Source organism: Aquarana catesbeiana, linkage group LG06, assembly GCF_042186555.1.
Source record: "Aquarana catesbeiana isolate 2022-GZ linkage group LG06, ASM4218655v1, whole genome shotgun sequence".
Taxonomy (NCBI): Eukaryota; Metazoa; Chordata; class Amphibia; order Anura; family Ranidae; genus Aquarana; species Aquarana catesbeiana.
This window is the reverse complement of record NC_133329.1, coordinates 308,928,303-308,954,529: the sequence shown is the minus strand read 5'-3', so window position 1 is coordinate 308,954,529 and position 26,227 is coordinate 308,928,303. Positions and strand designations below refer to the sequence as shown.

At 42.0% G+C, this 26,227-nt stretch overlaps 2 protein-coding genes and 1 long non-coding RNA gene across 35 annotated transcripts in view; 2 read left to right on the top strand and 1 right to left on the bottom strand.

The window, feature by feature from the left end:
- LOC141146869 (uncharacterized) overlaps positions 1-12,752 on the top strand; it is a 204,109-nt gene extending 191,357 nt beyond the window's left edge. For 31 of the 33 annotated variants that reach the window (XM_073633630.1, XM_073633627.1, XM_073633605.1 and 28 more), the window contains 5 exons: positions 4,231-4,323; positions 4,570-4,662; positions 5,593-5,685; positions 6,291-6,402; positions 8,128-12,752. In XM_073633630.1, coding sequence (XP_073489731.1) covers positions 4,231-4,323; positions 4,570-4,662; positions 5,593-5,685; positions 6,291-6,402; positions 8,128-9,935 — 2,199 coding nt within the window. In that variant the 3' untranslated portion in view covers positions 9,936-12,752. The remainder of the gene's footprint in view (positions 1-4,230; positions 4,324-4,569; positions 4,663-5,592; positions 5,686-6,290; positions 6,403-8,127) is intronic. The other 2 variants (XM_073633602.1, XM_073633609.1) reach the window with 2 other exon arrangements.
- LOC141146872 (uncharacterized) lies at positions 3,148-6,524 on the bottom strand. Its single transcript, XR_012244994.1, has 3 exons — positions 6,254-6,524; positions 5,504-5,595; positions 3,148-4,581 (listed from the first exon to the last, which is right to left on the bottom strand). It is a non-coding gene; the product is annotated as an uncharacterized lncRNA (long non-coding RNA).
- LOC141146871 (leucine-rich repeat flightless-interacting protein 2-like) overlaps positions 6,426-26,227 on the top strand; it is a gene marked incomplete at its 3' end in the record, with an annotated part of 33,954 nt that continues 14,152 nt past the window's right edge. The window contains 3 exon segments of the mRNA XM_073633632.1: positions 6,426-6,678; positions 17,320-17,369; positions 23,038-23,137. Coding sequence (XP_073489733.1) covers positions 17,328-17,369; positions 23,038-23,137 — 142 coding nt within the window.

The following is a 26,227-nucleotide window of genomic DNA, read 5'->3' as shown; positions in this document are numbered from 1 at the left end:
GCTGGAGTTTCAGGAATTCCCTTCTCCTCGGTTCCTCAGATCAAATGTTCCCAGAGACCCAGAGAAGAAGCAGTCGCTCCTTCTAGCGTTGGAGCGACTTTTGTCGCAGGAGGTCATTATGATAGTTCCCGCAAAGGACCAGGGATTGGGCTTCTATTCCAACCTTTTTACGGTCCAAAAGCCAAATGGGGATGTCAGGCCCATTTTGGACTTAAGGGATCTGAACCGATTCCTAAGGATTCAATCTTTCCGCATGGAATCAATTCGAACAGTAGTTCCCACCCTGCAGGGAGGAGAATTTCTGGCATCAATAGACATCAGAGATGCATATCTGCATGTGCCCATTTTTCCTGCTCATCAGAAGTTTCTGCGCTTCGAGGTAGGAGGGCGCCATTTCCAGTTTGTGGCTCTGCCTTTCGGGATAGCCACTGCACCTCGAGTGTTCACAAAGATCTTGGCTCCTCCTCTGGCCAGATTAAGGGCTCAGGGTATAGCTGTCATAGCATACCTAGACGACCTGCTCTTGATAGACCGGTCGGTAGCCTCTTTGAATGGAAACTTGAGGACCACGGTCAGGTATCTAGAACACCTGGGTTGGATCCTCAACTTAGAAAAGTCTTTTCTAAAACCAGTAAGAAGACTGGAGTATTTAGGTCTGATTATAGATACAAGCCAGGAGAAAATATTTCTACCCCAGGCAAAGATCACTGCTTTGAGAGAGCTGATTCTGACAGTAAGGACCAAGAAGGGTCCCTCAGTCCGCCTTTGTATGAGGCTACTAGGGAAGATGGTGTCTTCATTCGAAGCAGTTCCCTATGCTCAGTTTCACTCAAGAATGCTGCAACACAGTATTCTGTCGACCTGGAACAAGAAGGTTCAGGCATTAGACTTTCCGATGCACCTGTCGCATGCGGTGCGTCAGAGCCTCAATTGGTGGCTCATACCCGAAAACCTGCAGAAGGGGAAATCCTTTCTACCGGTTACCTGGACGGTGGTAACAACAGATGCCAGTCTGTCAGGTTGGAGAGCAGTTCTGGAACAGGCTGCGGTCCAAGGGGTATGGTCCAAGACAGAGAGGACCTTACCCATCAACATTCTGGAGATCCGGGCGATACGTCTAGCTCTAAATGCCTGGACTATCAGGCTACAGGGTTATCCGGTCAGGATCCAGTCCGACAGTGCCACAGCAGTGGCTTATGTCAATCATCAGGGAGGCACCCGGAGCCGAGCTGCTCAAAAAGAGGTGAACCAGATCTTAGTCTGGGCAGAGATGCATGTGCCATGCATATCGGCAGTTTTCATCCCAGGAATAGAGAATTGGCAGGCGGACTATCTAAGTCGCCAGCAGTTACTTCCAGGGGAATGGTCTCTGCATCCCGACGTCTTTTGGGCCATATGCCAAAGATGGGGGGTTCCAGATGTAGATCTCTTTGCATCCCGATTCAACAAAAAGACAGTTTTGTGGCAAGGACAAAAGATCCTCTTGCATGCGGGACGGATGCGTTGGTGATTCCGTGGCATCGGTTCTCACTGATTTACGCATTCCCGCCTATTCTGCTACTACCACGACTCCTTCGCAGGATCAGGCAGGAAAGGAAGTCGGTACTTCTGGTGGCCCCCGCTTGGCCCAGAAGGACTTGGTATGCAGAAATAGTAAGGATGACGGTAGGTTCCCCATGGACACTACCGGAACGCCCAGACCTGTTATCTCAAGGTCCAGTGTTCCATCCTGCCTTACAAACGCTAAATTTGACGGTTTGGCTATTGAGACCCACGTTCTGAAGAGTCGTGGGCTCTCAGGTCCTGTCATATCTACCTTGATTAATGCAAGGAAGCCAGCTTCCAGGATGATTTATCATAGAGTCTGGAAGGCTTATATAACCTGGTGTGAATCCAGAGGTTGGCATCCCAGGAAATATGTCATAGGTAGAATCCTTGATTTTCTACAGATGGGATTAGAGATGAAGCTGGCCTTGAGTACCATCAAGGGCCAGGTCTCTGCTTTATCAGTATTATTTCAGCGGCCACTTGCTTCGCATTCTTTGGTCCGAAACTTTATGCAGAGGGTGATGCGTCTTAATCCTCCGGTTAAAGCGCCCCTAAACCCCTGGGACTTGAATTTGGTCCTGGCTGTGTTACAGAAACGGCCTTTTGAACCAATAAGTCAGATTCCTTTGGTCTTGTTGACAAGGAAATTAATTTTTCTGGTGGCCATCTCTTCTGCTAGAAGAGTATCAGAATTAGCAGCTCTTTCCTGTAAGGAGCCTTATTTGATTATACACAAGGATAGAGTGGTACTACGCCCTCATCCTAGTTTTTTACCGAAGGTGGTTTCTGATTTTCATTTAAACCAAGACATTGTTCTACCTTCCTTTTTTCCAGATCCCTGTTCCCCGGAAGAGAGATCTCTACATTCGTTGGATGTAGTAAGAGCAGTTAAGGCCTATCTAGGGGCAACTACTCAGATCCGCAAGACGGATGTTTTGTTTGTGCTGCCAGAGGGTCCCAATAGAGGACAGGCAGCGTCAAAAGCTACCATTTCTAAATGGATTCGACAGTTGATCATTAAAGCTTACGGTTTGAAACAGAAGATTCCTCCGTTTCAGATCAGGGCACATTCCACAAGGGCTATTGGTGCTTCTTGGGCAGTGCATCACCAGGCCTCTATGGCTCAAATCTGCAAGGCCGCAACCTGGTCTTCAGTTCATACATTCACCAGATTCTATCAGGTGGATGTGAGAAGGCATGAGGATATCGCCTTTGGGCGTAGTGTGCTGCAGGCAGCGGTACAGGGTCCTCAGGTCTGATTGCACCCTACTTGGTCGTGGTCCCCCCCCCTCAGGTAGCATTGCTCTGGGACATCCCATCAGTAATTACTGTGGCTCTGTGTCCCGTGATGTTCGAGAAAGAAAATAGGATTTTTTAAAACAGCTTACCTGTAAAATCCTTTTCTTTCTAAGGACATCACGGGACACAGAGGTCCCGCCCCTCTTCTAATACACTATATTGCTTGGCTACAAAATTGAGGTATCCCTGCAAGGGGGAGGGATTATATAGGGGGTTGAACTTCCTGATAGGGTGTGCCAGTGTCTAATCACCAGTGATACCTATATAACCCATCAGTAATTACTGTGGCTCTGTGTCCCGTGATGTCCTTCGAAAGAAAAGGATTTTTACAGGTAAGCTGTTTTAAAAAATCCTATTTTTTACGGTTTCTCCAAAAACCAGAGGTGAGGGTAAATCATCCAATGAGAACACCTTTCAACTGACAACTTTCTAAGAGGGCACTTACCTTAATTTTGAGGCAATTTCCTCTTTACTTCCTGTTGTGTCTGCAGGTTAGGAAGTGAAACGAATACTATATTTTGACCACACATACACTTTAAAAGCAGAGTCCCTTCAATTCATGCACTACAGGTTATTGAATGGGTACAGGGTTCCCGTCCTATGGGAGAAAGTGCAGACTTCCTGGGAGAACTGTAATGGGGCTGAAAAACTATGACAGTATACCAAGAACTGACTGACTTGTAAAATGGATCGCTAACAAATATTTGCTTCCTATTCAGTTGGCCCAATCTATGGTTGAGAAAATAATTTTAGTACTAATTACACCAGTATTTAATTTTTGGAAGGGACCATGCAGGAAACAATGGGGTTGATTTACTAAAACTGTACAGTGCAAAATCTGATGCAGCTGTGCATGGTAGCCAATCGGCTTCAAACTTCAACTTGTTCACTTAAGCTTTGGTGATGGAAGCTGGTTTCTCTGCAGAGCTGCAACCCCAATGGGTAGACTGTCATCGACCTCTTGCTGAAATTGCTAAATGCCTGGATGTATTTGGCTTCATTACTTTGGGGTTGATTTGCTAAAACTGGAGAGTGCAAAATCTGGTGCAACTGTGTTTAGAAACCTGTTTTTTTGTCAAAGCAGTTTGCACTCTCCAGTTTTAGTAAATCAATCACTATGTGTCACTGACCCAGATAAAGCTTGTGGCAAGTGAAGTTTGAACCTCCTGATTTGTATGGTTGTTACAGGTCAGTGACTTAGTAAATGTAATTTTTGGGGGCAGCATAACAGCCAGGAATTATTTTTATTATTATTTTTTTTTTGGAAGGAGATTGACATTGGCAGTCTGTTTCTAAACACAGGTTTGGTCCACATTGTCATCCTCCTGACAGCTGATAGCTCATAGTAAGGTGCATATCTTACAGTATATGTTTTCTTTGCAGGAATGCGAACGGCAAAAACATGACCAGAATATCTTGCAATTCAAGCTGGCTGAGATGAAGGAAGCATTGGAGCAAAGAGAGTCACTCTTAACAGTAAGGGAGGAAACATGCTGAGATTGTCTAATTATCCATGAAGTGACAAACTAGACTCACTGTTTTGCAGGCTATCTTCAGATCTAAGCTATTTATGAAGAGACTTCAGTACAAGGGCCACGAGCATATTTGCCCTTTCCTATTTTGTATTGTGTTTCTCTCATCCTCTTTATCTAATCTTTACTGTTTACTTTCCTTGAATTCCTTCTTTGCTTCTTCACTTGCTGCCTGACTGCTGCCCATTAGGAGATCCGCCAGCTGCAACAAAGACAAGAAAACAGTGACCGAGAGATCTGTGACCTTAAGGAGACCATAGAATGGAAGGATAAAAAGATAGGGGTATGAATCCCTGTTAAGGATTGTTAGAAATTGTCTCAATTTCCCTTGTCAAATCATTCATACAATGTAAGGGAATAGACTGAGAACGTTTATTACAAGCACTGTGAAGATTTAAAGTGGAAGTAAACCCTCCTATCGTTTTCAGCCAAGGAAGCCGCCATCTTGGCCTCTGTTTAATCTACAACTGCCATGATGCTGCACATGTTTTCCGTTATGACACCCGCCTTTGGATGGTTTGACAGTTTGGTTGAGAGCACAACCAATAGGAGTGTTACATTTCCGGCACGTGCCGGAAAGGTAACTGTTTTATGGATGGGTTTACTTCCGCTTTATCTTTTTGAAGCCACTTGGGGAAAGAATCCCAGACTTGTTAATAATCAGTTTAATATCACAGCTGCAGTGTAGTTGAAGTAGAGTTTTTTTATGGTATGTCTTCCTCACAATTACCAATGCTACGTGCCCATTACTAGCCTCTAGTATACAACGTACAAAATACAGTATCCCACTGCAAAAAATTTAAGTGATGGCTTTCCGAAGTCATGTCAAGTCTGGCTCATTCCTCTGGCACCCTTATAAAATAAGCTTGCTTGTCTCCATAAATTATCACTCTGTTTAAATTATATGGCTATTAGTTTATTATGCTAGACATCCTATTATTTTAACTAGAGAACCTTTATAAATTATTACAGACCTAAGCTGTGAATTTTCCACAATCTTTACTGTTTGTATCCATAGCCATGTGTTCAGAAGTGTGAGATGTGCATTATGAGTCAAGCCCTAAACCTGTCTAGGTTTCTATGCTCCATCTATGTTCACGTACAGCTGTACTGTTGTTTCTTACCTTTACTTCCTATGAATTCACGCCTTTATTTTTGCCTATCTTCTTCCGCATCTCCCTGTGTCGTCTTCCTCCTATCTGGGGAAGTGCAGGCTCTAGAGAGACAAAAAGATTTTTTTGAACCAGTTCGCAGTGAACGTGATGCCCTCAGGGAAGAGGTGACCCGTCTGAGGGACGAGCTAAAGGTACAATAGATTTTAACATTGACAGTCTGATATAAATATGTTCCTTTTTAATCATTTCCATGTAAACCACATTATTTATTAAAAATAAAACAAATCTGTTTTCAGACAGAGACTTGGGCTGCTATGATTATAAATACAGTCTGACCTTTAACAAGAATCGCCCTTTAGCTGTCATGCTGCAGAACCTCCCACAGTGTGTTGTCAGCAGCCAGATGACTAAAATAGTTTCACTAGCTTTTAAGATTAAACAGCAAAAGACTGCTGCTAAAAAGAAAAAAAAAGCAAGACTATACCAGTTGTATGAAATGAACTTATATTACTAAAGCATTGTTTGGTTACAGCCGTGTTTCCTAGTCCCCCTCTGTGGCTACTGATAGGGCTTGCATGCCACACTTACAGGCTGTTGTATCATTACATTGCATATTTTTAAAGAATTTGCTCTGTGTTTCATCCTTGATCATGAAAAGAGAAATAGAACACATCAACTGTTAAAAGTTCCTGGAGAGCAGTCACAAAACCATGCTATGCAGAATTAATATTAATTTTAAAAATGCTCAATGTAGATTACCTTGCAAATGATGCATTGTTTGTTTTTCTCTCTTTAGAAACACGGCATAGCACTGGATTCTGTGGGCACCCCCAATGGAGATGCTTCTGTAGAACCTCATGTAAATGCAGATGGCCGCCCCGATCCACCGATAAGGGCAACATCCATGGGTAAGTGATTTTGTGGGTCATTCGCTCTGATTCTTTCTAGCAAATCCTGTTCTGAGCTTTGGTAACTTTCCACTAACCCTGCTTGCTGTGCATTGTGTAACTCTCCTAGCTCGTTGCCTTGTAAGGGGAATTTTTGATACGAAACAGCTGCCCTCCTCCAAAGTTAAAGCAGACAGACATATAAAGACATAATAAACTATAAAATAAGTCACACAGAGGTAGTATTCCGGAGTTCTTCCATGTAGTGAAGATTGTCTTCCCTGGATTGCCCTGCTGGTAATTATTAGTTTGCTGTAATTTAGCAGCACATTCTGTTGAGGAATATGGGGGGGGGGGGGTGCTTTGTGCATAAACATGTATCTACTCTAAAGATTGTTTTTTTTTTTTTATCGCGATATGGGAGAAATTGCCTTTTAATTTCTAACTTTAAACATGCAGACTGCTTTGGGGATCTAATTCCATCTTTTATTCTCCTTAAGAAGGGTGACCTAGTGATCTTAGAGGTTGGATTTGTTTTGTTGAGTAAAAGTTAGCACGTAGTTGGTGTGGTACATGTCCTAGCTTTGGGAGATACAGGCCTTATTATCCTACATGAGGATTGGAAGGTTCTTATGCTTGGTATATTCTGTGTTTTCTGAATACCAATGGATCATTAGAACACAGCTTGGAAGTGATGGCTGCTGTGGTATTTGATAGCCCTTTTTGTGAGTGCAGTATCTTGTGTACATGTCCGATCTCTGAGGCTATGTGGCCCTTGTCAAAAAGGCAATTCTAGCGGAGAGTCAAGGAGCAGGGAAGAAGATACAGGGTAAAGCTGAAGCATTTTGCCTGCATGGTATAGGTTGGTGGTACATGAAGCCCACAAAGACTGCATCAAGACTGTGGATTGTGTAAATATGGGGACCACTTTGCAAATGTTGTGATGGTGGTTCTTAATCCAGAAACAAATTGTGAGACCGTGGTTGCAGTAGTGTGGATTTTGTGGCTTTTGACCAAGGCCTCTTTGTCCATATTCAGAGGAACTGAAAAAAAAAATGATCTTAACCTAATGCTCCAGGGCCACACTGAGAGGGCAAAAGGCAAAAAAGTTTTTTGTTTTTACAGAACAGTGTTTAGGTTTGTTTAACAAACCATATCCATATTTAGATTTTAATGTAGCTCATCCATCAGTTTTACAGCAATTTGCCAAGCAGCTTTCTAACCTTAAAGGAAGCCTGTCACAAAATAATTATATGGTCTGTCTCCACTGACTTTTCCATTTAAAAAGGCCATTTGTCTGTCTGCCTTTCATGCTAATGCTTTCACCAAAGCACTCTCTGAGACACTGATCCAAAACAAATACTAAGATGATCCTTTGTCTCTGTAAGAAATTTTGCTCTATCTCTTATTTGTTGCATTCTTAGTCTGGGTTTGTAACTCAGAAGTAGTTGAGCCGGATGCAACTGTCATTTTCAGAAATGAGCCAACAGTGGCAGACCACATAGTTATCCTATAACAGATATACTTTATAAACCGATAAACTATCTGCTTTGGTTAACGTTTCTTTTTTACACAGCTGTCATCCAGGATGACCTTTCTCCTGCACTGTCCAACCTGTTGCTACCTAATCTTCCTGGGCAGAAACTTTGATTCCTCCACTTCTGCTCTGTCTCTTTCTGAGCTCTTTTGGGCAGGTGGGTTTAGATATTGTGCAGATACTTCATTTTCTTGTCCATGGTTTTTTAGGCCCCTCAGAGGAAGCAGTGGAGAAAAAGGAAACTATGTCAGTGGTGGGTGAAATTCCCCCCTCCAAGACTGAGGAGGCCAATCAGGAAGTACTACTGACTGCTTCATCAGAATCACCACTGAATGCAGAGGTTGGAGATGAAATGAAAGCGCAAATCATTCAAGAATTTACTCACAATTCAAATGATGATGTAAATACTGTTGGTACCCTCAGTGGCTGTCAAACAGATTTAGAGCATCATGGAGGTCTGCCACTTGATTCAACATCAACAAGTAATGAATGTGAAATGGTGGTGGATGAACATGCTCCAGAAAATGTACACAAAGAGGATTTAGAAATATGTTTTTCAGAGATGCCTAAAGAGACAACAGTGGACCAGAGGAACACAAGCCCAGTAGAATATGATGTCTTCCAAGATGCTCTGGAAAATGTTGTTCAGTCTCCTTTAGTAGCTGATCAGTTCAGTGAAGAATATGTAGTTTCTGTGGGTGATTTTAGGAGTGATGACTATAACATCAGCCAACAAGACTTAAATAAGGAAGAAGACCAAGGTGTGCAGAGCACATCTATTGAAAGTAACCGAGTTCCCAAAAATGGAACTTTGGAGGTTTCAGATTGTAGAGACAATGTTGTCATCATTACAGATAATGTAGGTGACCTCCATAAAGATACGCAAGATGAACATGAAACAAGCAGCTCTGATGATTCTAGTCAGGATGATTCAGAAGGGAGTACTGCTGATGAGATGAAAGCTACAGCTATAGAACATGAAGTGTGTAAGGAGGAGGTGAAGCATGAGGAACAGTCTGTTCTTGTTGAGCCAGAGTTAGAGAGCAGAGAGGATGACACGGAAAAAAAAGATAGTAATACAAACGACATATCTTCTGAGGAGTCCGTATCTGCAGAGGCAACCGTTCACACTGATGCATATGATGTAGCTGAGAGGAAAAACACTGATGCTTCTCCTGAGCAGTCATCGCAAGACATCCAGCTTATAAAAGAAGAGAAACAACTGGTAGACCGTGAAAACAATAACTATGGTGAGGTTTCAGAGCCTTGTATTATAAGTAACATGCAAAGCGCAGTTAAGAATGAAGCACTAAGAAATAGTGAAGAGGATAGCATTAGTCACCTAGACCAACACAAAGGTACAACAGAGGCTGGAAGCATTCTTGCTAATCTAGGAAGTCAGAAGAATGGAAAAATGAATACTGCATTCCCAGATTTTCCAGGGGCTGAGTTATTGGATAAAAGGGAAGAAAACACATTTCCTGACACTCTAGTGTATGACGAGAGTGAGAGAAGCAATGCAAAAATGAATACTGTCTTCTCAGATGCACCAGACACGGTGGTATTAGATGAAGGAAACCTAGACAAAATTTCTGATCGTCCAGTGTGTGACAAGAGTGAGACCATAAATGAAAAAACAAATCCGGTCTTCCCAGATGCACCAGGAACTGAGTTATTGCAAGAAGAGAAACAAGACAAAACCTCTGATCATCCAGACGGATCATCATCCAGTGAGAGCACAATTGACAACATTCCAGTTGTTGCAGAAGCCCCAAAAGACTCTGTTTCCAGTGAGACTGTAAGTAGTGAGGGCGAGTCTACACCGGAGGGGGAAGAATCTGATGATAATGACAATGAAGGTGTGGCGGTACGAAGTGAAAAATACACTGGAGAAAGTCTACCATTGGGATCATCAGTGGACCATGGATCTACAGATGACATACGAATGGAGGACAGCTCAGATAAAGCTGTCAGAAAAGGAAAAGGCAAAAATAAAGAAGACTGTGTGGTTTCATGAATAAAAGAAAAAGATAGTTAATGCTATGTAAACCCCTTGTGGCACCGCTGAATATCCTCAACAGTTTTCCCAATTGCACTAATTCCTTTACACTTTAGCTGCCGTGTCTGTTGTGAACACATCCCTGCACTATGGGTATAACATTCTGAAACTTCTTTTTCAAACTTTAAAGTAAAAACAGGCCCCAGGATGGTTATTCCACTGTTTTACTGCAGCCCAGGGTTGAGAGAGAATTATTTATCTGTTTGCGCTCATTCCTTTTGAATCATTTTTATTGGTTTGCACTTGTATTTCTTCTTTGTGCAATATGGTATATATCATCGTAATTTTTTTTAATGTATTCTAGATTACTATGGCTCACTTTCTAGCTCTGTTGCACGATTTTTTTGACAAAATGAATATATTTATATTCTTATTTAAAGGGTTTGTTTGCCTTTACTGACTGCCACAAAGCTCCCTATGCATTACAGTGTCGATACATTAACATGCAGAGCTGCTTTTTGTTAAAGGGTGCTTACTTTTTCAGCTGCTCATTTCATTGCCTTCCGCTCTTCATCCTGCCATCTGCAGGATGGGGAGGGGAGAGCAGTGTAACGATCAGCTAAAAAGAAAGAAAAAAAAATGTTTTTACAAAAAGAGTATTGTGTTTTAATATATTCAGGACACTAATGCCTACAGAGGTTTGTATGTCAGCAAAAAATGCGAACTAACCCTTTTAATAAAGAAAAGTGCAGTAGTAACCCACAGCATCCAGCTAGAAATAATATTTAAGTATTTTGAACTGGTGGAGTGAAGTTTGGTTGTTATGGGTTACTCCAATATGGACATAACCATTGTTCTTTGTAGAACCTTATTAAGATGAACTATAGATTACATTCTTTAAGTGCCTTAATTGCTATGCCCTATAAATCCTAATTTCCATTTTATGAAGGTTCCTCTGTTGAGCAGAGGAACCTAGTTTCTTTTGTGTTATAAAATCTCTTACACTGTTACAAAATTTAGTCTTAAATTGCAAAAAAAGAACAAATTAGTATAGTGTGGGAAAGGGTTATTTATTTTATATACCTGTCACTGGATCATTGTATTGTCATAATCTTGCATTCCATGTTAATTTTACCTTCAATGCACAAAAATAGACTATGAAATCCATTTTTGTGGAATTGGAATATATAATATTCAGGGTTTACTAAGAAGTGCAAATAACTGTTCAGATGCTGGCAGCCTATTACAGTACATTTAAAACCGCAGAAATATTTGAAAGTGTCATAAAAATGTGCACCTGTTTTTAACTACTATTGCAAACTTTACATTCTCTGTTAAATTTTTTTTATTGTATTTTTTATAGGCACCAATAATGTATACAAGAATCACATTTAGTATAAGTAAAAAATGTCAAATTACTCCTTTTTTCCAGCCTAGCAAAGCCTCTTTCGTTCTCAGTATGACTATTGGTTTTAGGATTGTGCCTGATTGTTAGCTGCTTTTAACCACAAAAATTAAATTCACTCATTATTAAAAAAGAAAAACAGCTCTGCGAATATAGTAGTGCTCATTTTTATCATCTTATGTCAGTCAAGCTTTACTGCCCTTCTGCAGACCATCACTATGCACTGCCTAGTGATCCTAGCAGTCACAGTTTCATAAACTTATGAGATACATAGCAGAATATAGACCTCTTTTCAACAATAATTCAATAAAAGATCTTATTCCATATGCATAACTGTGTTATACTCATGCTGACGTTGGTATGCAAATCTTGGATTTATAATAATTCTATTACATGCATGCAACTGCAGTGTGGCTTCTATTTTTCTACTTCTTTTATTATTACAGCGTTGTTAAATCATCCAGTCCCTACCTGATTGTAGCCTTTTATTGGCATATACCTAGAATATGTTTAAAAATCTGTCTTGCTGCTGTAATGTGCTGTGTAGTATTAATATTTATAACATGTACAGCCCCTCATTCTTATGAAAAAGAATTGTAGTCTAAACAAAAATCTTTCTATAGTTTTTAATTGCAGTGCAGATTTCTAATAACAATTTGTGATTATCTGGCAATCTGTACTTAAAAGATCATTCCATGTAATATTGTGTCACCACCTTGTGGTAGAATACAGTTGCTGTCTTTTATAAAGCTCAACATACATCATCAGCTGAAGTTCCGATTTAATACCTCCTTTCTCCCTCTTTTCCCACTTTTGGAGTTTTTTTTTTTTCATTTTGGGGAGCAGGCACCTAGTTTAAGCAGGTACCAGCTCCCACTTTTCACCCACCCCCTCCTTGTGAGACACGTCACAGGTCCCAGAATGCTGCGGGTCCATTCACAAAGCTCAGCGCAATGGGAAGCCACAAGCAGTCACAGCTGGCTTCCCTTAGTAAACATGCTGGCATTGAGGACCTGAAGACAGGCGAAGAACCGGCCTGTGGTGGGACGAAAACAGCAGCTGTAGTAGTAGTTTGTAGCCGCTAAGCTTTTTTTTTTTTTTTTGAAAGACTGAAAAATCGCTTTAACAATGGTTAAATTGTAAGTTTTATTCCTGCAGTTTAGCAGAGATGTGGTGTTCAGTTTGCTTTTAAATGTCTAATCGATGATGGTCAGCTTTGCAAATTAAGCTTTCGTACTATATGCACTGACCACGCCCTCTTTGCACTGCAGACACTCACATGATAAGTCAGCTTTGCTTATGTATACACTGTCTGTTACAAACAGAATCCGCTGCTGAAATGGGGGGAGTTTATCAATATAAGATTTTGGATAAGAAACTGTATTGCTGTCTCAGGCTGTATATAATGGAAATAAAGCATTTTTATTCTTTGGGTGTTTTTCTTATTCCATTTGTCAAGCACATTGCATTTAAGTGTGTGTTTCTATTTCCTTGTTGTGCACCTGATGTTCAGATGGACCACAGGACATTCAGACCACATAATACTCAAACCACATGACATTAAGATAGGACAATCTGATAAACCACCCTACACTGAAACTACCTGAGATGCAGATAGACTGCTACAGTGCTAAGTGGAGAAATCCTGGACTGCTCAGGATAAGGAAAAGTTCACTTAAGGGCCATACACACGGATCAAATGTCAGGCGGCATCGGCCGGTTCAATAGAAACCAGCCGACATTCAGCCCGCGTGTACAGAACATATGTTGGATCAGCTTCTGTCGAAGGGGCATGACCGAAAAAGGTCTGCCGATTGGAATCTGGCTGAGAGTACTGACCAGTGTTTTCTTACTGGCAGGGAGTCCCCCTGTTAGAACACAATAGTTCAGCGGGGGGGGGGGGGGGGGGGAGATCACTGTACAAACACCTGGTGGGTTAAACAAAAACACAAAACAAAAGTGTGTCCTAGGCTTTAGTTGAATATTGGTAGATTTGAGATTTGTTTTCCTTACTGTACTGTGAGGAAAAGAAGTATATAGTGGTACAGTTTTTGGTTTCCTGAATAGCTTGAAAATGATCAATTCCAGAGCTTTTATGCCTCCGTGTCTTAGGCTACATTCACACTGACTATTAGGGCATTTGCAAATAGTAGCAGCAGGAACTAGACTCCTGCCGCGGCTCTCAGCAGCTGGTGCAGCTGCCGTCCCCGTTCACTACAATGACAGGTCACAAAATGTTGAGCAGCATTCACTGCAGGTAATCGCTGGTTGTGCAGAGAGTTGCAAATAGCTGTGGTGCCAGCGACCTGTCTCTATAGTGAAAACGGCTAGCAGCCACACTTAGCCGCTGAGAGCCGCAGCAGAAATCTTATTCCTGCCGCTACTATTCACACTGGCCCCAGTGTGAATGTAGCCTGAGTTGTACAAAATAGTATAAACTGTAGTGTCAGGCAGACTGTAGAGCCAAACAGCCCCAATATGTCCATGTGCCCAGAGACAAACTTCAGAGACAATTTTCTGAAAAATGTTATGTATGCTGTGAAGTTACTTCAGTCTATTGCCTCCTCCTTGACAATGCCATCACCTGATAATCAATTGTCAGTTTGTGAGTGGATGGTAAAAACCTGCTGCTTAGCGCTATTAATTAAACAGAACTAAACTCTATCCTAACACCACACCCTTACCTCGGGCATGCAGGCAGGAGGGTGCGTTTAGCTGAGTAAGCCGCTTCCTCCTCTAATCCTGATAAAGGGGAAAAAAAAGCTGCCCATGATGACTCCTGGGACATCATTTTGCACTAAGCCAGAAACCAGGAAGCAACCGAAGAAATGTGTGTGTGTATATATAAAATATATATTTATGTTCTACTTTATTTACTAATGCTAGAAGCTTATGGATTAAAAATAGTTCATGATGACTGAGAGAGTTTAGTGCCACTTTTTAACTTGCGGTGCTGGATTGTTAACATTTTATTACAAATACTCGGGCTTCCATGAGCCAGACATCTGATTATCCAGGGAAATGAACTTCACAGCATACTCAAGCAAACTGTGACACTAGGAGGCTGTCACTGTTATAGGCCAATCATAAGCAGCCGAGGCATTCCCAACTCTGCAACCGTACATATTTTATAGTAACCGATTTGATATAGGATTTAGGGTTGATTAAACATTCTTCTAATCTCTGCTGCTCAAAAGTAGCATTGAATAAGTATCGATTAATCGTGCGAATGTTTAGGTGGGCAACTATTGTGAATACAATGATGAATCTGTTAGATGTTTGGACAGCTGTCCAGGTTGAATGCACAGAGATAAAAATGCACTCAAATTCTGACACAATCCCTTACTAAAAGAAAATCATCTGGAACTGCAACATCTTGGTGCCTGATTCTATAGGTATCCAGGTTGAATTCCTATCCCACCTTACCTCATGTCAAGCTTTCTTTTGAAAGTTGAACTCTAGTCGGATATTCAGAAAAGAAAACAAATGCAGTTATCTATGTATTAAAACCAGTACTTTTTTGACATTTAGGTGGTGTACTATAAATACCTAAATTTAACTTGATATCTGTGTTTTGTAATGTGCTGTACAGCAGTAGGTGAGGTAGGGGACAGTGCATGCAGCCAATTAGGTGTCCTACATTCACATGCTGAGAGGTACCAAGCTGGCAGGAGGAAAATCAAAGCCATGTCTTCCTCGTTCTGACTAGGCTACGTTAATCTCAAAAACTTTGGCAGGTAAAATGGCTAAATTTTTATATATATATATATATTACACACACAAAGTGAGTGGAAAAAAGTATTTAATCATCTGGTGATTTTGTACGTTTGGCCACTGACAAATGATCAGTCTATAATTTTAATGGTAACTTTATTTTAACAGTGAGAGACAGAATAACAAAAATATCCAGAAAAACGCATTTCGAAAAAGTTATAAATTGATTTGCATTTTAATGAGTGAAATAAGTATTTGACCCCTTTGCAAAACATGACTTAGTACTTGGTGGCAAAACCCTTGTTGGCAATCGGAGGTCAGACGTTTCTTGTAGATGGCCACCATGTTTGCACACATCTCAGGAGGGATTTTGTCCCACTCCTCTTTGCAAATCCTCTCCAAGTCATTAAGGTTTCAAGGCTGACGTTTGGTCACTTGAACCTTCAGCTTCCTTCACATATTTTCTATGAGATTAAGGTCTGGAGACTGGCTAGGCTACTCCAAGACCTTAATGTGCTTTTTTGAGCCACTCATTTGTTGCCTTGGCCATGTGTTTTGGGTCATTGTCATGCTGGTCGACTGATCCAAGACCCGTTTTCAATCCCCTGGCTGAGAGAAGGAGGTTCTCGTCCAAGATTTGACGCTACATGGCCCAGTTCATCATCCCTCTTGATGTGGTGAAGTTGTCCTGTCCCCTTAGCAGAACCCCCCCCCCCCCCCCCCAGCATAATGTTTCCTTCTGCATGTTTGACAGTGGGGATAGTGTTCTTGGGGTCATAGGCAGCATTCCTCCTCCTCCTCCAAACACGGTGAGTTGAGTTGATTCCAAAGAGCTTGATTTTGGTCTCATCTGACCACAACACTTTCACTCAGTTCTCCTCTGAAATCATTCAGATGTTCATTAGCAAACTTTGCACGGGTCTGTACATGTGCTTTCTTGAGCAGGGGGACCTTGCGGGCGCTACGGGAATTCAGTTCTTGACGGCGTAATGTGTTACCAATTGTTTTATTGGTGACTATTGTCCCAGCTGCCTTGGGATCATTGATCAGATTCTCCCGTGTAGTTCTGGGCTGATTCCTCACTGTTCTCGTTATCATTGAAACTCCACAAGGTGAGATCTTCCATGGAGCCTCAGAACAAGGGAGATTGACATGTATTTTGTGTTTCTTTCATTTGCGAATAATCACACCAACTGTTATCACCCTCTCACGAAGCTGCTTGGCGATGGTTTTGTAGCCCATTTCAGCCTTGTGTAGGTCTTCAATCTTGTCCCTGACATCCTTGGACAGCTCTTTGGTCTTAGGCATGGTGGAGAGATTGGAACCTGATTTGCTTCTGTGCACAGGTGTCTTTTATACAGATAATAAACTGAGATTAGGAGCACTCCCTTGAGCCTCGGTTCACACCAGAGGCAGCACGACTTGCAGGTCGCCTCACCGAGGCGACCTGCACATGACTGCCCGGGCGACTTGCAAAACGACTTCTGTATAGAAGTCTATGCAAGTCGCCCCCAAAGTCGTACAGGAACCTTTTTCTAAGTCGGAGCGACTTGCGTCGATCCGATTAGAACGGTTCCATTGTACTGAACGGGACGCTACTTGTCAGGCGACCTAGGTTGCCTGACAAGTCGTCCCAGTGTGAACCGAGACTTAAGAGAGTGCTCTTTATCTTTGCTCGTTACCTGTATAGAAAACACCTGGGCGCAATAAATCTTGCTGACTGGGGATCAGATTCTTATGTTACTCATTAAAATGCAAATCAATTAACTTTTTTTGAAATTCATTTTTCTGGATTTTTTTGTTCTGTCTCTCCCTGTTAATATAAACCTACCATTAAAATTATAGACTGATCATTTCTTTGTCAGTGGACAAACATACAAAATCAGCAAGGGGTCAAATACTTTTTTCTCTCACTGTATATCTTTTTTTGCAATGGTGCATTTTTCTGTTTTCCAAGAGTTTAACATAATAGCTGTTCATCACATTTATGAATACTTGACTGATTAAACATTTAAAAATGCCACAACACACATGCATGTACTCATGCTTGCTTTATGTATTAATGTCTCCTTCAGTCTAGCCTGATTTTCAACAAAATGTATAAATCCTCTACTAAAAAACGTAAATGGGATTGGCGTGTCAGTGTCAACTTGCACGTTAAGTTTTCACAGTTATATACTTACTGGAATAATTTTTGTTCAACCTTCCATTCAAATTCCCTCCTAATCTCCCCCAATTTCTCCATTCTTAACTTCCCTTTCTGACTGTATTTTCTATTTGAAGAAATCAGGATGAAGAAATTAATGGATGAGAGGGAATCCTTCCTAGAGCAGGTAAGGCAAGACTAATTGGATACAGTTCCTAAAACTGTAACTGTGTGTCATTTCTCAGTATACTTCACACCATGACAGATCTAACTTAGCATGTAGAAAGGCTCTTGGGTATGGAACTTAAAACCTCAATTCCAAAAAAGTTGTGTAAAATCTTCATAAAAACAAAATGTAATGATTTGCAAATTTCATAAACCCATGTTTAACTCCCAATAGAAAACATATCAAATGTTTAAAATGTACCTTTTTAGGAAAAAAATAAGGTAATTTTGAAACTGATGGCTACTACACCAGTAGTCTCAAACAAGTTGGGACAGGGCAACAAAAAGCTGGCAAAGTACGTGGTACTAACAAGGAAGAGCATTTTGCAACTAATTAGGTTAATTAGCAACAGGTCAGTGACTTGATTAGGTATAAAAAGAGCATCATATCAGTGGGCAGAGGTTCACCGATCTGTGCAAAGCTGCATTTAAAAATTGTAAATTTTCAGAATAATGTTACTTATTGCAAATACTTTAAAAATGTCATCATCTACAGTACATAATATCAAAAGATTCTGAGAATCTGGAGAAATCTCTGTGCGCAAGGGACAAGGCCAAAAGGCACTATTAGATGCCTGTGAGTCCCAGGCTTTACTGCATTAAAAACAGGCATGATTCTGTAATGGACATCACTGCATGGACTCAGGAATACTTTTCAAAAATCACTGTCTGTAAACAAGGTAAACCTCTATCGTACAAAGAAGAAGCCATATCTGAACATGACTCAAATGCAACCATCCTCTCTGGACCAAAGCTTATTTATAACAAACAAATGGCCCCTGCCCCCACCTATAACTTGCCTTCACAGCAAGGAGCACATGGAAGGGCTATCACATGAAAGACAAAAACAGAATATTCCATAGCTCAACTCACCAACCAGTCTGCCAACTGACCAAATTAACCTAACAGTCTGCGTTAAAAACAGGAGTTTAGTTAGCACGCATTTGCAAATGCATGCATAAGCTGCAAGGCCTCTTCACCGCACCCAGTGTATGCTTGCAGTCCTAACACTGCTGAATGTATAAGCGTCTCCATGATGGAAGCACATGCACCAAATGGATAGATGAGGGGCAGGTGGGCCTGGAGGCAGCCCAATCCCCCTTAAAGGAACAGGAGCACACTGGACACCCAGCAAGAGCACAATGGCAGAAAAGGTGTACAGTGTGTCCACGGACCAATATATACCAGTAACAAACAAATGGCCCCTGCCCCCACCTATAACTGGCCTTGACAGCAAGGAGCACATGGAAGGGCTATCACATGAAACACAAAAACAGAATATTCCATAGCTCAACTCACCAACCAGTCTGCCAACTGACCAAATTAACGTGTCCAACAGTCTGCGTTAAATACAGGGGTTTCGTTAGCACGCATTTGGCAGACTGGTTGGTGAGTTCTGCTATGGAATATTCTGTTTTTGTCTTTCACGCCAAAGCTTATTTAACCGATTCCCTGAGTGAGCCGTCGTAGCTGTAGGAGGCCGGCGGCACGCCCGCAGCGTGTCCCCGGAGCCGATGCATGTGCCCGGCGGGCACCCGCGATCGCTCGTGACAGAGCGAGAACCGGTATCTGTGTGTGTAAACACACAAATCCGGTTCTGTCGGGAGAGGAGAGAGATCGTGTGTTCCTACTAAGTAGGAACAAAGATCTCTCTCTTCCTCTAGTCAGCCACATCCCCCCTCAGAACACACAGGGAACACATTTAACCCCTTGATCGCCCCCTAGTGTTAACACCTTCCTTTCCAGTGACATTTATACAGTAATCAGTGGCTATTTATAGCACTGATCGCTGTATAAATGTCAATGGTCCCAAAAAAGTGTCCGAATTGTCTGCCGCAATGTCTGTCCCGCTAAAAATCGCAGCTTGCTGCCATTACTAGTACAAAAAAATAATAATAAAAATGCCATAAATCTATCCCATGCAGACGCTATAACTTGCGCAAACCAATCAATATACGCTTATTGCGATTTATTTATATATTTATTTTTTACCAAAAATATGTAGAAGAATATATATCAACCTAAACTAATGAAAATTTTTTTTTTGTTTTTTTTTTTTTTAAATTTTGGGATATTTATTATAGCAAAAAGTACAAAATATAGATATATTTTTTTTCCAAAAATTATCATCTTTTTTTTGTTTATAGTGCAAAAATAAAAACCACAGAGGTGATTAAATACCACCAAAAGAAAGCTCTATTTGTGGGGAAAAAAAGGGCATACATTTTGTTTGGGTACAATGTCGCACGACCGCGCAGTTGTCCGTTAAAGCGTCGCAGTGCTGTATCGCAAAAAATGGCCTGGTCATTAAAGGGGAAATCTTCTGGGGCTGAAGTGGTTAAAATGGTCTGTTGCAAAGTGGAAAACTATTCTGTAGTCAGACTAATTGAAATTTGTCATTCTTTTTGGCAACCATGAGAGCTGCATCCTCCGGACGAAAGCGAGAGGGACCTTCTGGTTTACCAGCACTCAGTTCACTAGCCTGCATCTCTGATGGTATGGGAGGGTCCTTAGTGCGTATGGAATTGGCAGCTTGCTCATCTGGAAAGGCACCATCAATGCTGAAAGATATATCCAGGTTTTAGAGCAGCATATGCTCACATCCACACATCTTTTTCAGGGAAGGCCTTGTATATTTCAGCAGGGCAATGCTAAAATGCATACTGCATCTATGACAACATCCATAGCTTTGTAGTAGATGAGTCTGGGTGCTAGTTCAGACCTTTCACCAGATGAAAATATTTGGCGCATCTTGAAACCAAAATATGACCAAGAAGACCCAGGATTGTTGAGCAATTAGAATCCTATATCAGGCATGGAACAACATTCCTCTCCCACAACTGGTCTCTTCAGTTCCCAGATGTTTACAGAGAGTTGTTAAAAGAAGAGGGGGTGCTACACCATGGTAATCATGGCCCTGTCACAACTTTAAGAAGTGTTTCTGCCATCAATTTCAAAATTGACCCTATTTTTTTTATTAAAATGGTACGTTTCTCAGTTTAAGCATTTGATAGGTTTTCTATTGTGAATAAAATATGGGTTTTTGAGATTTGCAGATTGCATCAATCCATCTGTTTTTATGTAGATTTTACACTGCATCCCATACACACTGTAGACAGCATTGTTTTATGAACAGAATAGCTGAATGCTAAACTTGTGCAGTGCAGTGCAAAGAATCTGTGTAAATGGGCCCCTAATTTTAAAATATTAAAATGGATTGCAGGTTCAGTTTAATTAAAACCAAACATGACTTGTACTGTGCTTTAAAACACAACACTTTAAGTTACCATGTAATATAAGTAAAATTCTGAACAAATCAATACATTGTAATATGTTCATATGTACACTGAACCTCTAACTACTGGTAATGTCCACCAAATTTTTCCTCATCATGTCGATCATTTATACAAATATAACATTTTCCGGTGTTCTATCATATTACCGCTACTCGTCAGATCGTGTAACGGAAGTGACGTCCTGACCAAAAAATTCTTACTGCGCATGTGCTATGCGTTCCAAACACTTGATGATCTGCCTGGAAGCGGTAAGTGAGCGTATATAAATATAGTATATTGACATCTGTGATTCTGTTTGGATGTTACATTTTTAAGGCCGGGTTTACACCAGTCCGGTGAGAATTCCAGCTACATTTTCTCTGCGAAGAGAAAAAGCAGCTGTTCAGCGTTGCATCTCCGTTCTATCTGTGGCTCAGCTGAGCAGGGAGAGGGGGAGGTGTAGTGAGGAGAAGGAGAGAATGTCTGTTCACAATGGAATGCATCTGCGAATCAGATACGTTCCCATAATAGATAATGTGCTTGTAATTCGCACCGCAATGCCCAGAAAACGCACACTTTTTTTGGACAATGCGCAGTGTGAATGCAATGCACATATGTGAACCAAATGTATTCAAATGAAGGTATTTTAAAATGTCCTGTGAATTGGATGCGGTGTAAGCCGCATCTAATTCGCATAGGTGTGAACGGGGCCTCAAAGAAGCTGGACGCCAGCAGTAGGAAGGAGGCAGAGGCCATGTTGGTACACCCCTCACTGCTTAGCGCTAATCCTTAGGGCTTTCAAAATGAAATATCCAAACAGCATTACCGATATCAATGTAATATTTTTATTTATATACGCTCACTTTGTTGCTAAAATTACTCTGAAATTCAAGATTTGGGTGTAGTAAGCTGCCCACATGGGTGTTCTATCAGATTACCGCTACCCATAAGATCACAAAGTGGAATGCATTGCGCATGCGCAGTAATTATTTTGTGGTCCGAACGTCACTTTCGGTTGTATGATCTGACAGAGTGTGGTAATCTGATAGAACACTGGCATGTTTTATTTTTTTTCTTGCAATTTTCCGATAGATTTTAGCATATGCATTCAAAAGTATTTAAAGGGTAATTCCACTTCTTCTGTGGGAGAAAAATTAGCAATAAAAAAAATATATAGTGTATACAATTGCCAATCAAGTCATATTGTAATTGAATGTTATTGAAAATTACCTTTCATTTTCAATCTGCAGCGCTGTAATTTTTTGTAAAATGCTACATGGCTACCTGGAGGCGTTGTGTATACAGGTTGTGTACAGAGCGCCCCCTGCAAATGTAATTTCCTGATTTTGTGTGATTGGCTTACTGATTTCCCCAGAAGTCTGCACTAAGATACAAATCAGATTTTTGGCATCCCCTGCAGCAAAAATGTCATTTTTGGTGATATACTCCCAAAGGGAAATCACGTCTGAAAGGGTACAGACCTTGCCACTTTCCTCATTTAGAACTCTGCTGGAGCAGCCGCTGATTGATAATTATAAAACCACTCCCATTCAGATTTACTTTGCACATTGACTTTTTCCAAATAACAAAAGGTGTGGATCTGCAACAAAGTTTGTTAAAATCCCTGCAACGTACACAGATCACCAAGAGGGGGATGTTTGTTTTTTTCTCAACAAAAGTGAAGTTATTCCTTAAAGAGGAAGTAAACCCTGATGGGTTTTACTTCCTCTTTTGCTCACTGTTGCAGCCTGCAAATGAAAAGCATAATGGGCTAGTATGCATCGCATACTAGCCCATTATGTGCCACTTACCCGCAAAATAATCCAGCGATGTCTCCTGTGTGGGCAGCGTCCATCTTCTGGCCCTCTTCCTTCCAGGCTGCGGACTCCGGCTCTGTGATTCGCCAGAGCCATGTGATGTCACTCCCGCGCATGCGCACGGAAGCCGCGATTAACGACGGCATTTCGTTTAGTTTCTTCCCCGCACATGTGCCGTTGGAATTTCTGGCGGACTACAAGTGAAATATCTCCTAAACGGCGCACGTTTAGGAGACATTTCCACTACCTATAGGTAAGCCTTATTCTAGGCTTACCTATAGGTAGAAGTCCAAAAAGTGGATTTACAACCACTTTAAAGCAGTCAGTGAGGCTGAAATGCACTAATCTCAACACTCATTGATCAACAGTTACTCACGGTTTGCAAATATCTGAAGAAAGTAAATGGCCCCAAATGTATCAAATGTACTGTGGTTATGTTCCTTTTGACTTTATTATGTCAACATATTTATAATATTACTTTAATATTATTTTTTAATACTGAGCTCAATGCCGACATTTGACAATTCTTTCACCTCAGATTAAAAGACTGAAGAGCCAACTAGAAGAGAGAAACTTCAGAAACAGAAGTCCTGATAACCCAGATGAGGACGATATGGAAAATGGCACTGATGTGCAAAGTGAGCGAGTTATACCCACCTGTAACTTAATATTCTGAAGCCATTAAAGTGTTGCTTCTTGGTGTTTGCTTTTTATGGCCCACATTTTGGCTACATATAGGCATGTTTTACAATATAACAGTGTAGTTATAGCAAAATACAGTAGTCTGTTTCACAGTTTACCGTTACTCTAAGGCCTAAGCTGCATGTGTTCTATGTAGATGCAGATCTTTGAAGCATACATTTGCAAGCACATGTGGAAGCTTCAAGACTATGTCAAGGTTCCTCTATATTATGTAGTCTTGCTCCAACCTATTAATGCCTCAATATACATTAACCACTTTCTTACTGGGCACCTAAACCCCCCTCCTGCCAATTTTCAGCTTTTAGCACGGTCATACAACACTGTACCTAAATTAAATTTTTATCATTTTTTTCCCCACAAATAGAGCTTTCTTTTGGTGGTATTTGATCACCTTTGGGTTTTTCATTTTTTGTTAAAAAAAAAAATTAAAGACCGATTAAAAAAAAAAAAAAATACAAAACCGTTTTATATTTTGTTAATTTAGCAAACAGGTAATTTTTCTTCTTCATTGATGTACGCTGATGAGGCTACACTGATGGGCACTGATAGGCTGCACTGATGGGCACTGATAAGGCGACACTGATGGGGGGCACTGATAGGCATTTATAGGTGGCACTGATAGGTGGCAGTGATGGGCACTGGTAGGTGACACTGATAGGTGGCACTGATTGGCACCACTGGTGGGCATTGATAGGTGGCACTTGTGGGCACTGATTGGTGGGCACTGATTGCTGGCATTGGCAGGTGGTACTGGTGAGCACAGAGGCTCTTCCTTTTTGGGACCAATGTCCCTGCAAACAGAAGCCTGCGATCGACTTTTTTTCTGTCAGCGTGAGAAGAAAAACGATTACCGAGCCTTTGTTTACATCACGTGATCAGCTGTAATTGGCTGACAGCTGACCACGTGGTAAGGGGCCGGGATTGGCCCCTTACTCGCATCTGTGACCCCCTTCAGGGGTGCGTGGCCAGCTTAGAAAGGGGAGGATGTCAATAGACGGCCTCCTGGCAAAGCAGATCTGCGCTGTAGCCGTCATTCAGCTATAAAGCGGATCTCAACAAGTTAACAGAATTGAAAGCAATTAGGTTAATGTGTATAGATGTGCTAATACTTGGGGGTTACTTTTTTTTTTCTTGATTAAGGCATGAACACGAATCTCATACATGGCAAAATGCAGCTAAAGGCCTTTTATCCTTCTGCACCAAATTTGACAGGATGGAACCTTATCAATAGAACGTTGCTTAGCACTTGTCCTACAGAATATACAAACTCCCTTCATAAGAGTACTGGCCCATGTGTTCCACTTATTGAATGGCCACTCCAAGATATAGAATGGAGACTACAACTGGATATTTTGGAATGCTCTACTGCTATCTCATGTAGCTCATTTTCTAAACATGCTAATGACGTGCTAATGATTCCCTAAATATTTGAATCGATGCATCATTTTCAGCTCTCTTGGGTAACAATGGTACTCTTTCAAGATGCAAGCTAGCTGACTGCAAGCAAGTTATGAACATTAAAGTACAGCTCCAGTCAATCTTCTTTTTTTTTTCTCTTTCGTTCATTGACAGACACAGCACTTTAATCTTGACCTTAGGGATATATTGCCACCTTTAGAAGAGGACTAGGCAGAACACAACAAAAAAAAAAAGCACAATACCACCCAGGGGGCGGTCCTACTGGCTATAACACCTCACTCTGCTCCCAGCAGCTCACTTTTTTTCTGCTTAGTCTAGGAGAATGACCTTGCTACCTGTAGGGATCAGTGGTCTTTGAAATTTTTTTTTGCTGTTTTTGTTTTTTCTTCCTGTGATCTACAATCAACAGCCAGGCTGGGTGACAGGCTGGATAATATAGACCCTGGTAGTCTCCCCAGCCTGGCCATCGAGCACGTGCAGACTTTAGCTCTGCGCTGGGTCGGCCGCGCATTCTGATCCGGATCGGCCGGTGAGCGTTATGCTCTGGGGCACACATATGACCGGGCTACTGCTGTCCAGGTCACAGTGTTCCCATGGCCGACAGCCACTCTGTATTATGCGGGAGATGGGTTTGTCCGTGGAGTGCGTCCAGCAGTCCCTGCAGGAGGGGTAAGTATGTTTCCACCTGTTTAGGCAGGATGGAGCAGCTGGGCACTCTCTGAGGGGTCAATTAGGGGGTCTCTCTCTCCCTTTCCTCTCTCCCTGCCTCTTTCCCTCCTCCCCATCCAAAGGGGGTGCTGCGTGGGGGGTGTGGTGCACTTACCTGGCCCGGGGTCCTCCGGGTGGTGACTGGGTCCTGGCAGGGGGTTGTGCTGTCGTTCGTTTGTTCCCCTTGTTTTTTTTTTACCTTTTGTTTTTTACCTTTTGTTCCCCTTGTTTTTCTCTTCGTTTTTTACCTTCGTTTGCCGCCATGCAGGGGGAATGGTCGCCATGGGAACCGCTGCCCTTTTCTTGGAGCGTGGCAGCCATTTTCCCGGCGCGCTTATGTCTGAGGGGGCCGACGGCCATTTTCTTGTAGCCACGGGGGACGGTTTCTGTTAGTTCTCTAGCGCTGGGTGGCTGTTTAAGCCAGGAACAGTGCAAAACTGACACAGAACACCTCGTGGTTTGGACGCCGGCAGAGGGCAGAACAGACAGCAGCACAGCACAATGCCTTGGTCAGGGTGGTGAGTCCTGCGGGGGGGCCCCTCAGTCTGTGGCAGCTAGGAGGGTAGGCGTTTTTTGTTTCTTGCCTTAGGCCCTGGGTGACAGGCAAGAGTGGGTCAGACATGGCATGGGATACTGGAGCTTCTTTCCCAGACACCCCTGTGATAGCAACCGGTTCCCCTGTACCTGCAGTGCCCATGGACGCTCTGTCGGCGATCCTGGAATCATTTGTTTCCAGGGTGGGAGCAGCGTGCGGGCGCAAGGTGGGTAAAAAACGCCCCCTCCCCTGTCTTCCGGGGAAAGCTCTGCTTCAGACTTGGGCCCCGCTGTGGCAGGCGTCCCCTGTTCTGATACTTCAGAGGTCGCGGACCATGACCCTTCGGACAGTGAGGAGGAAGCGT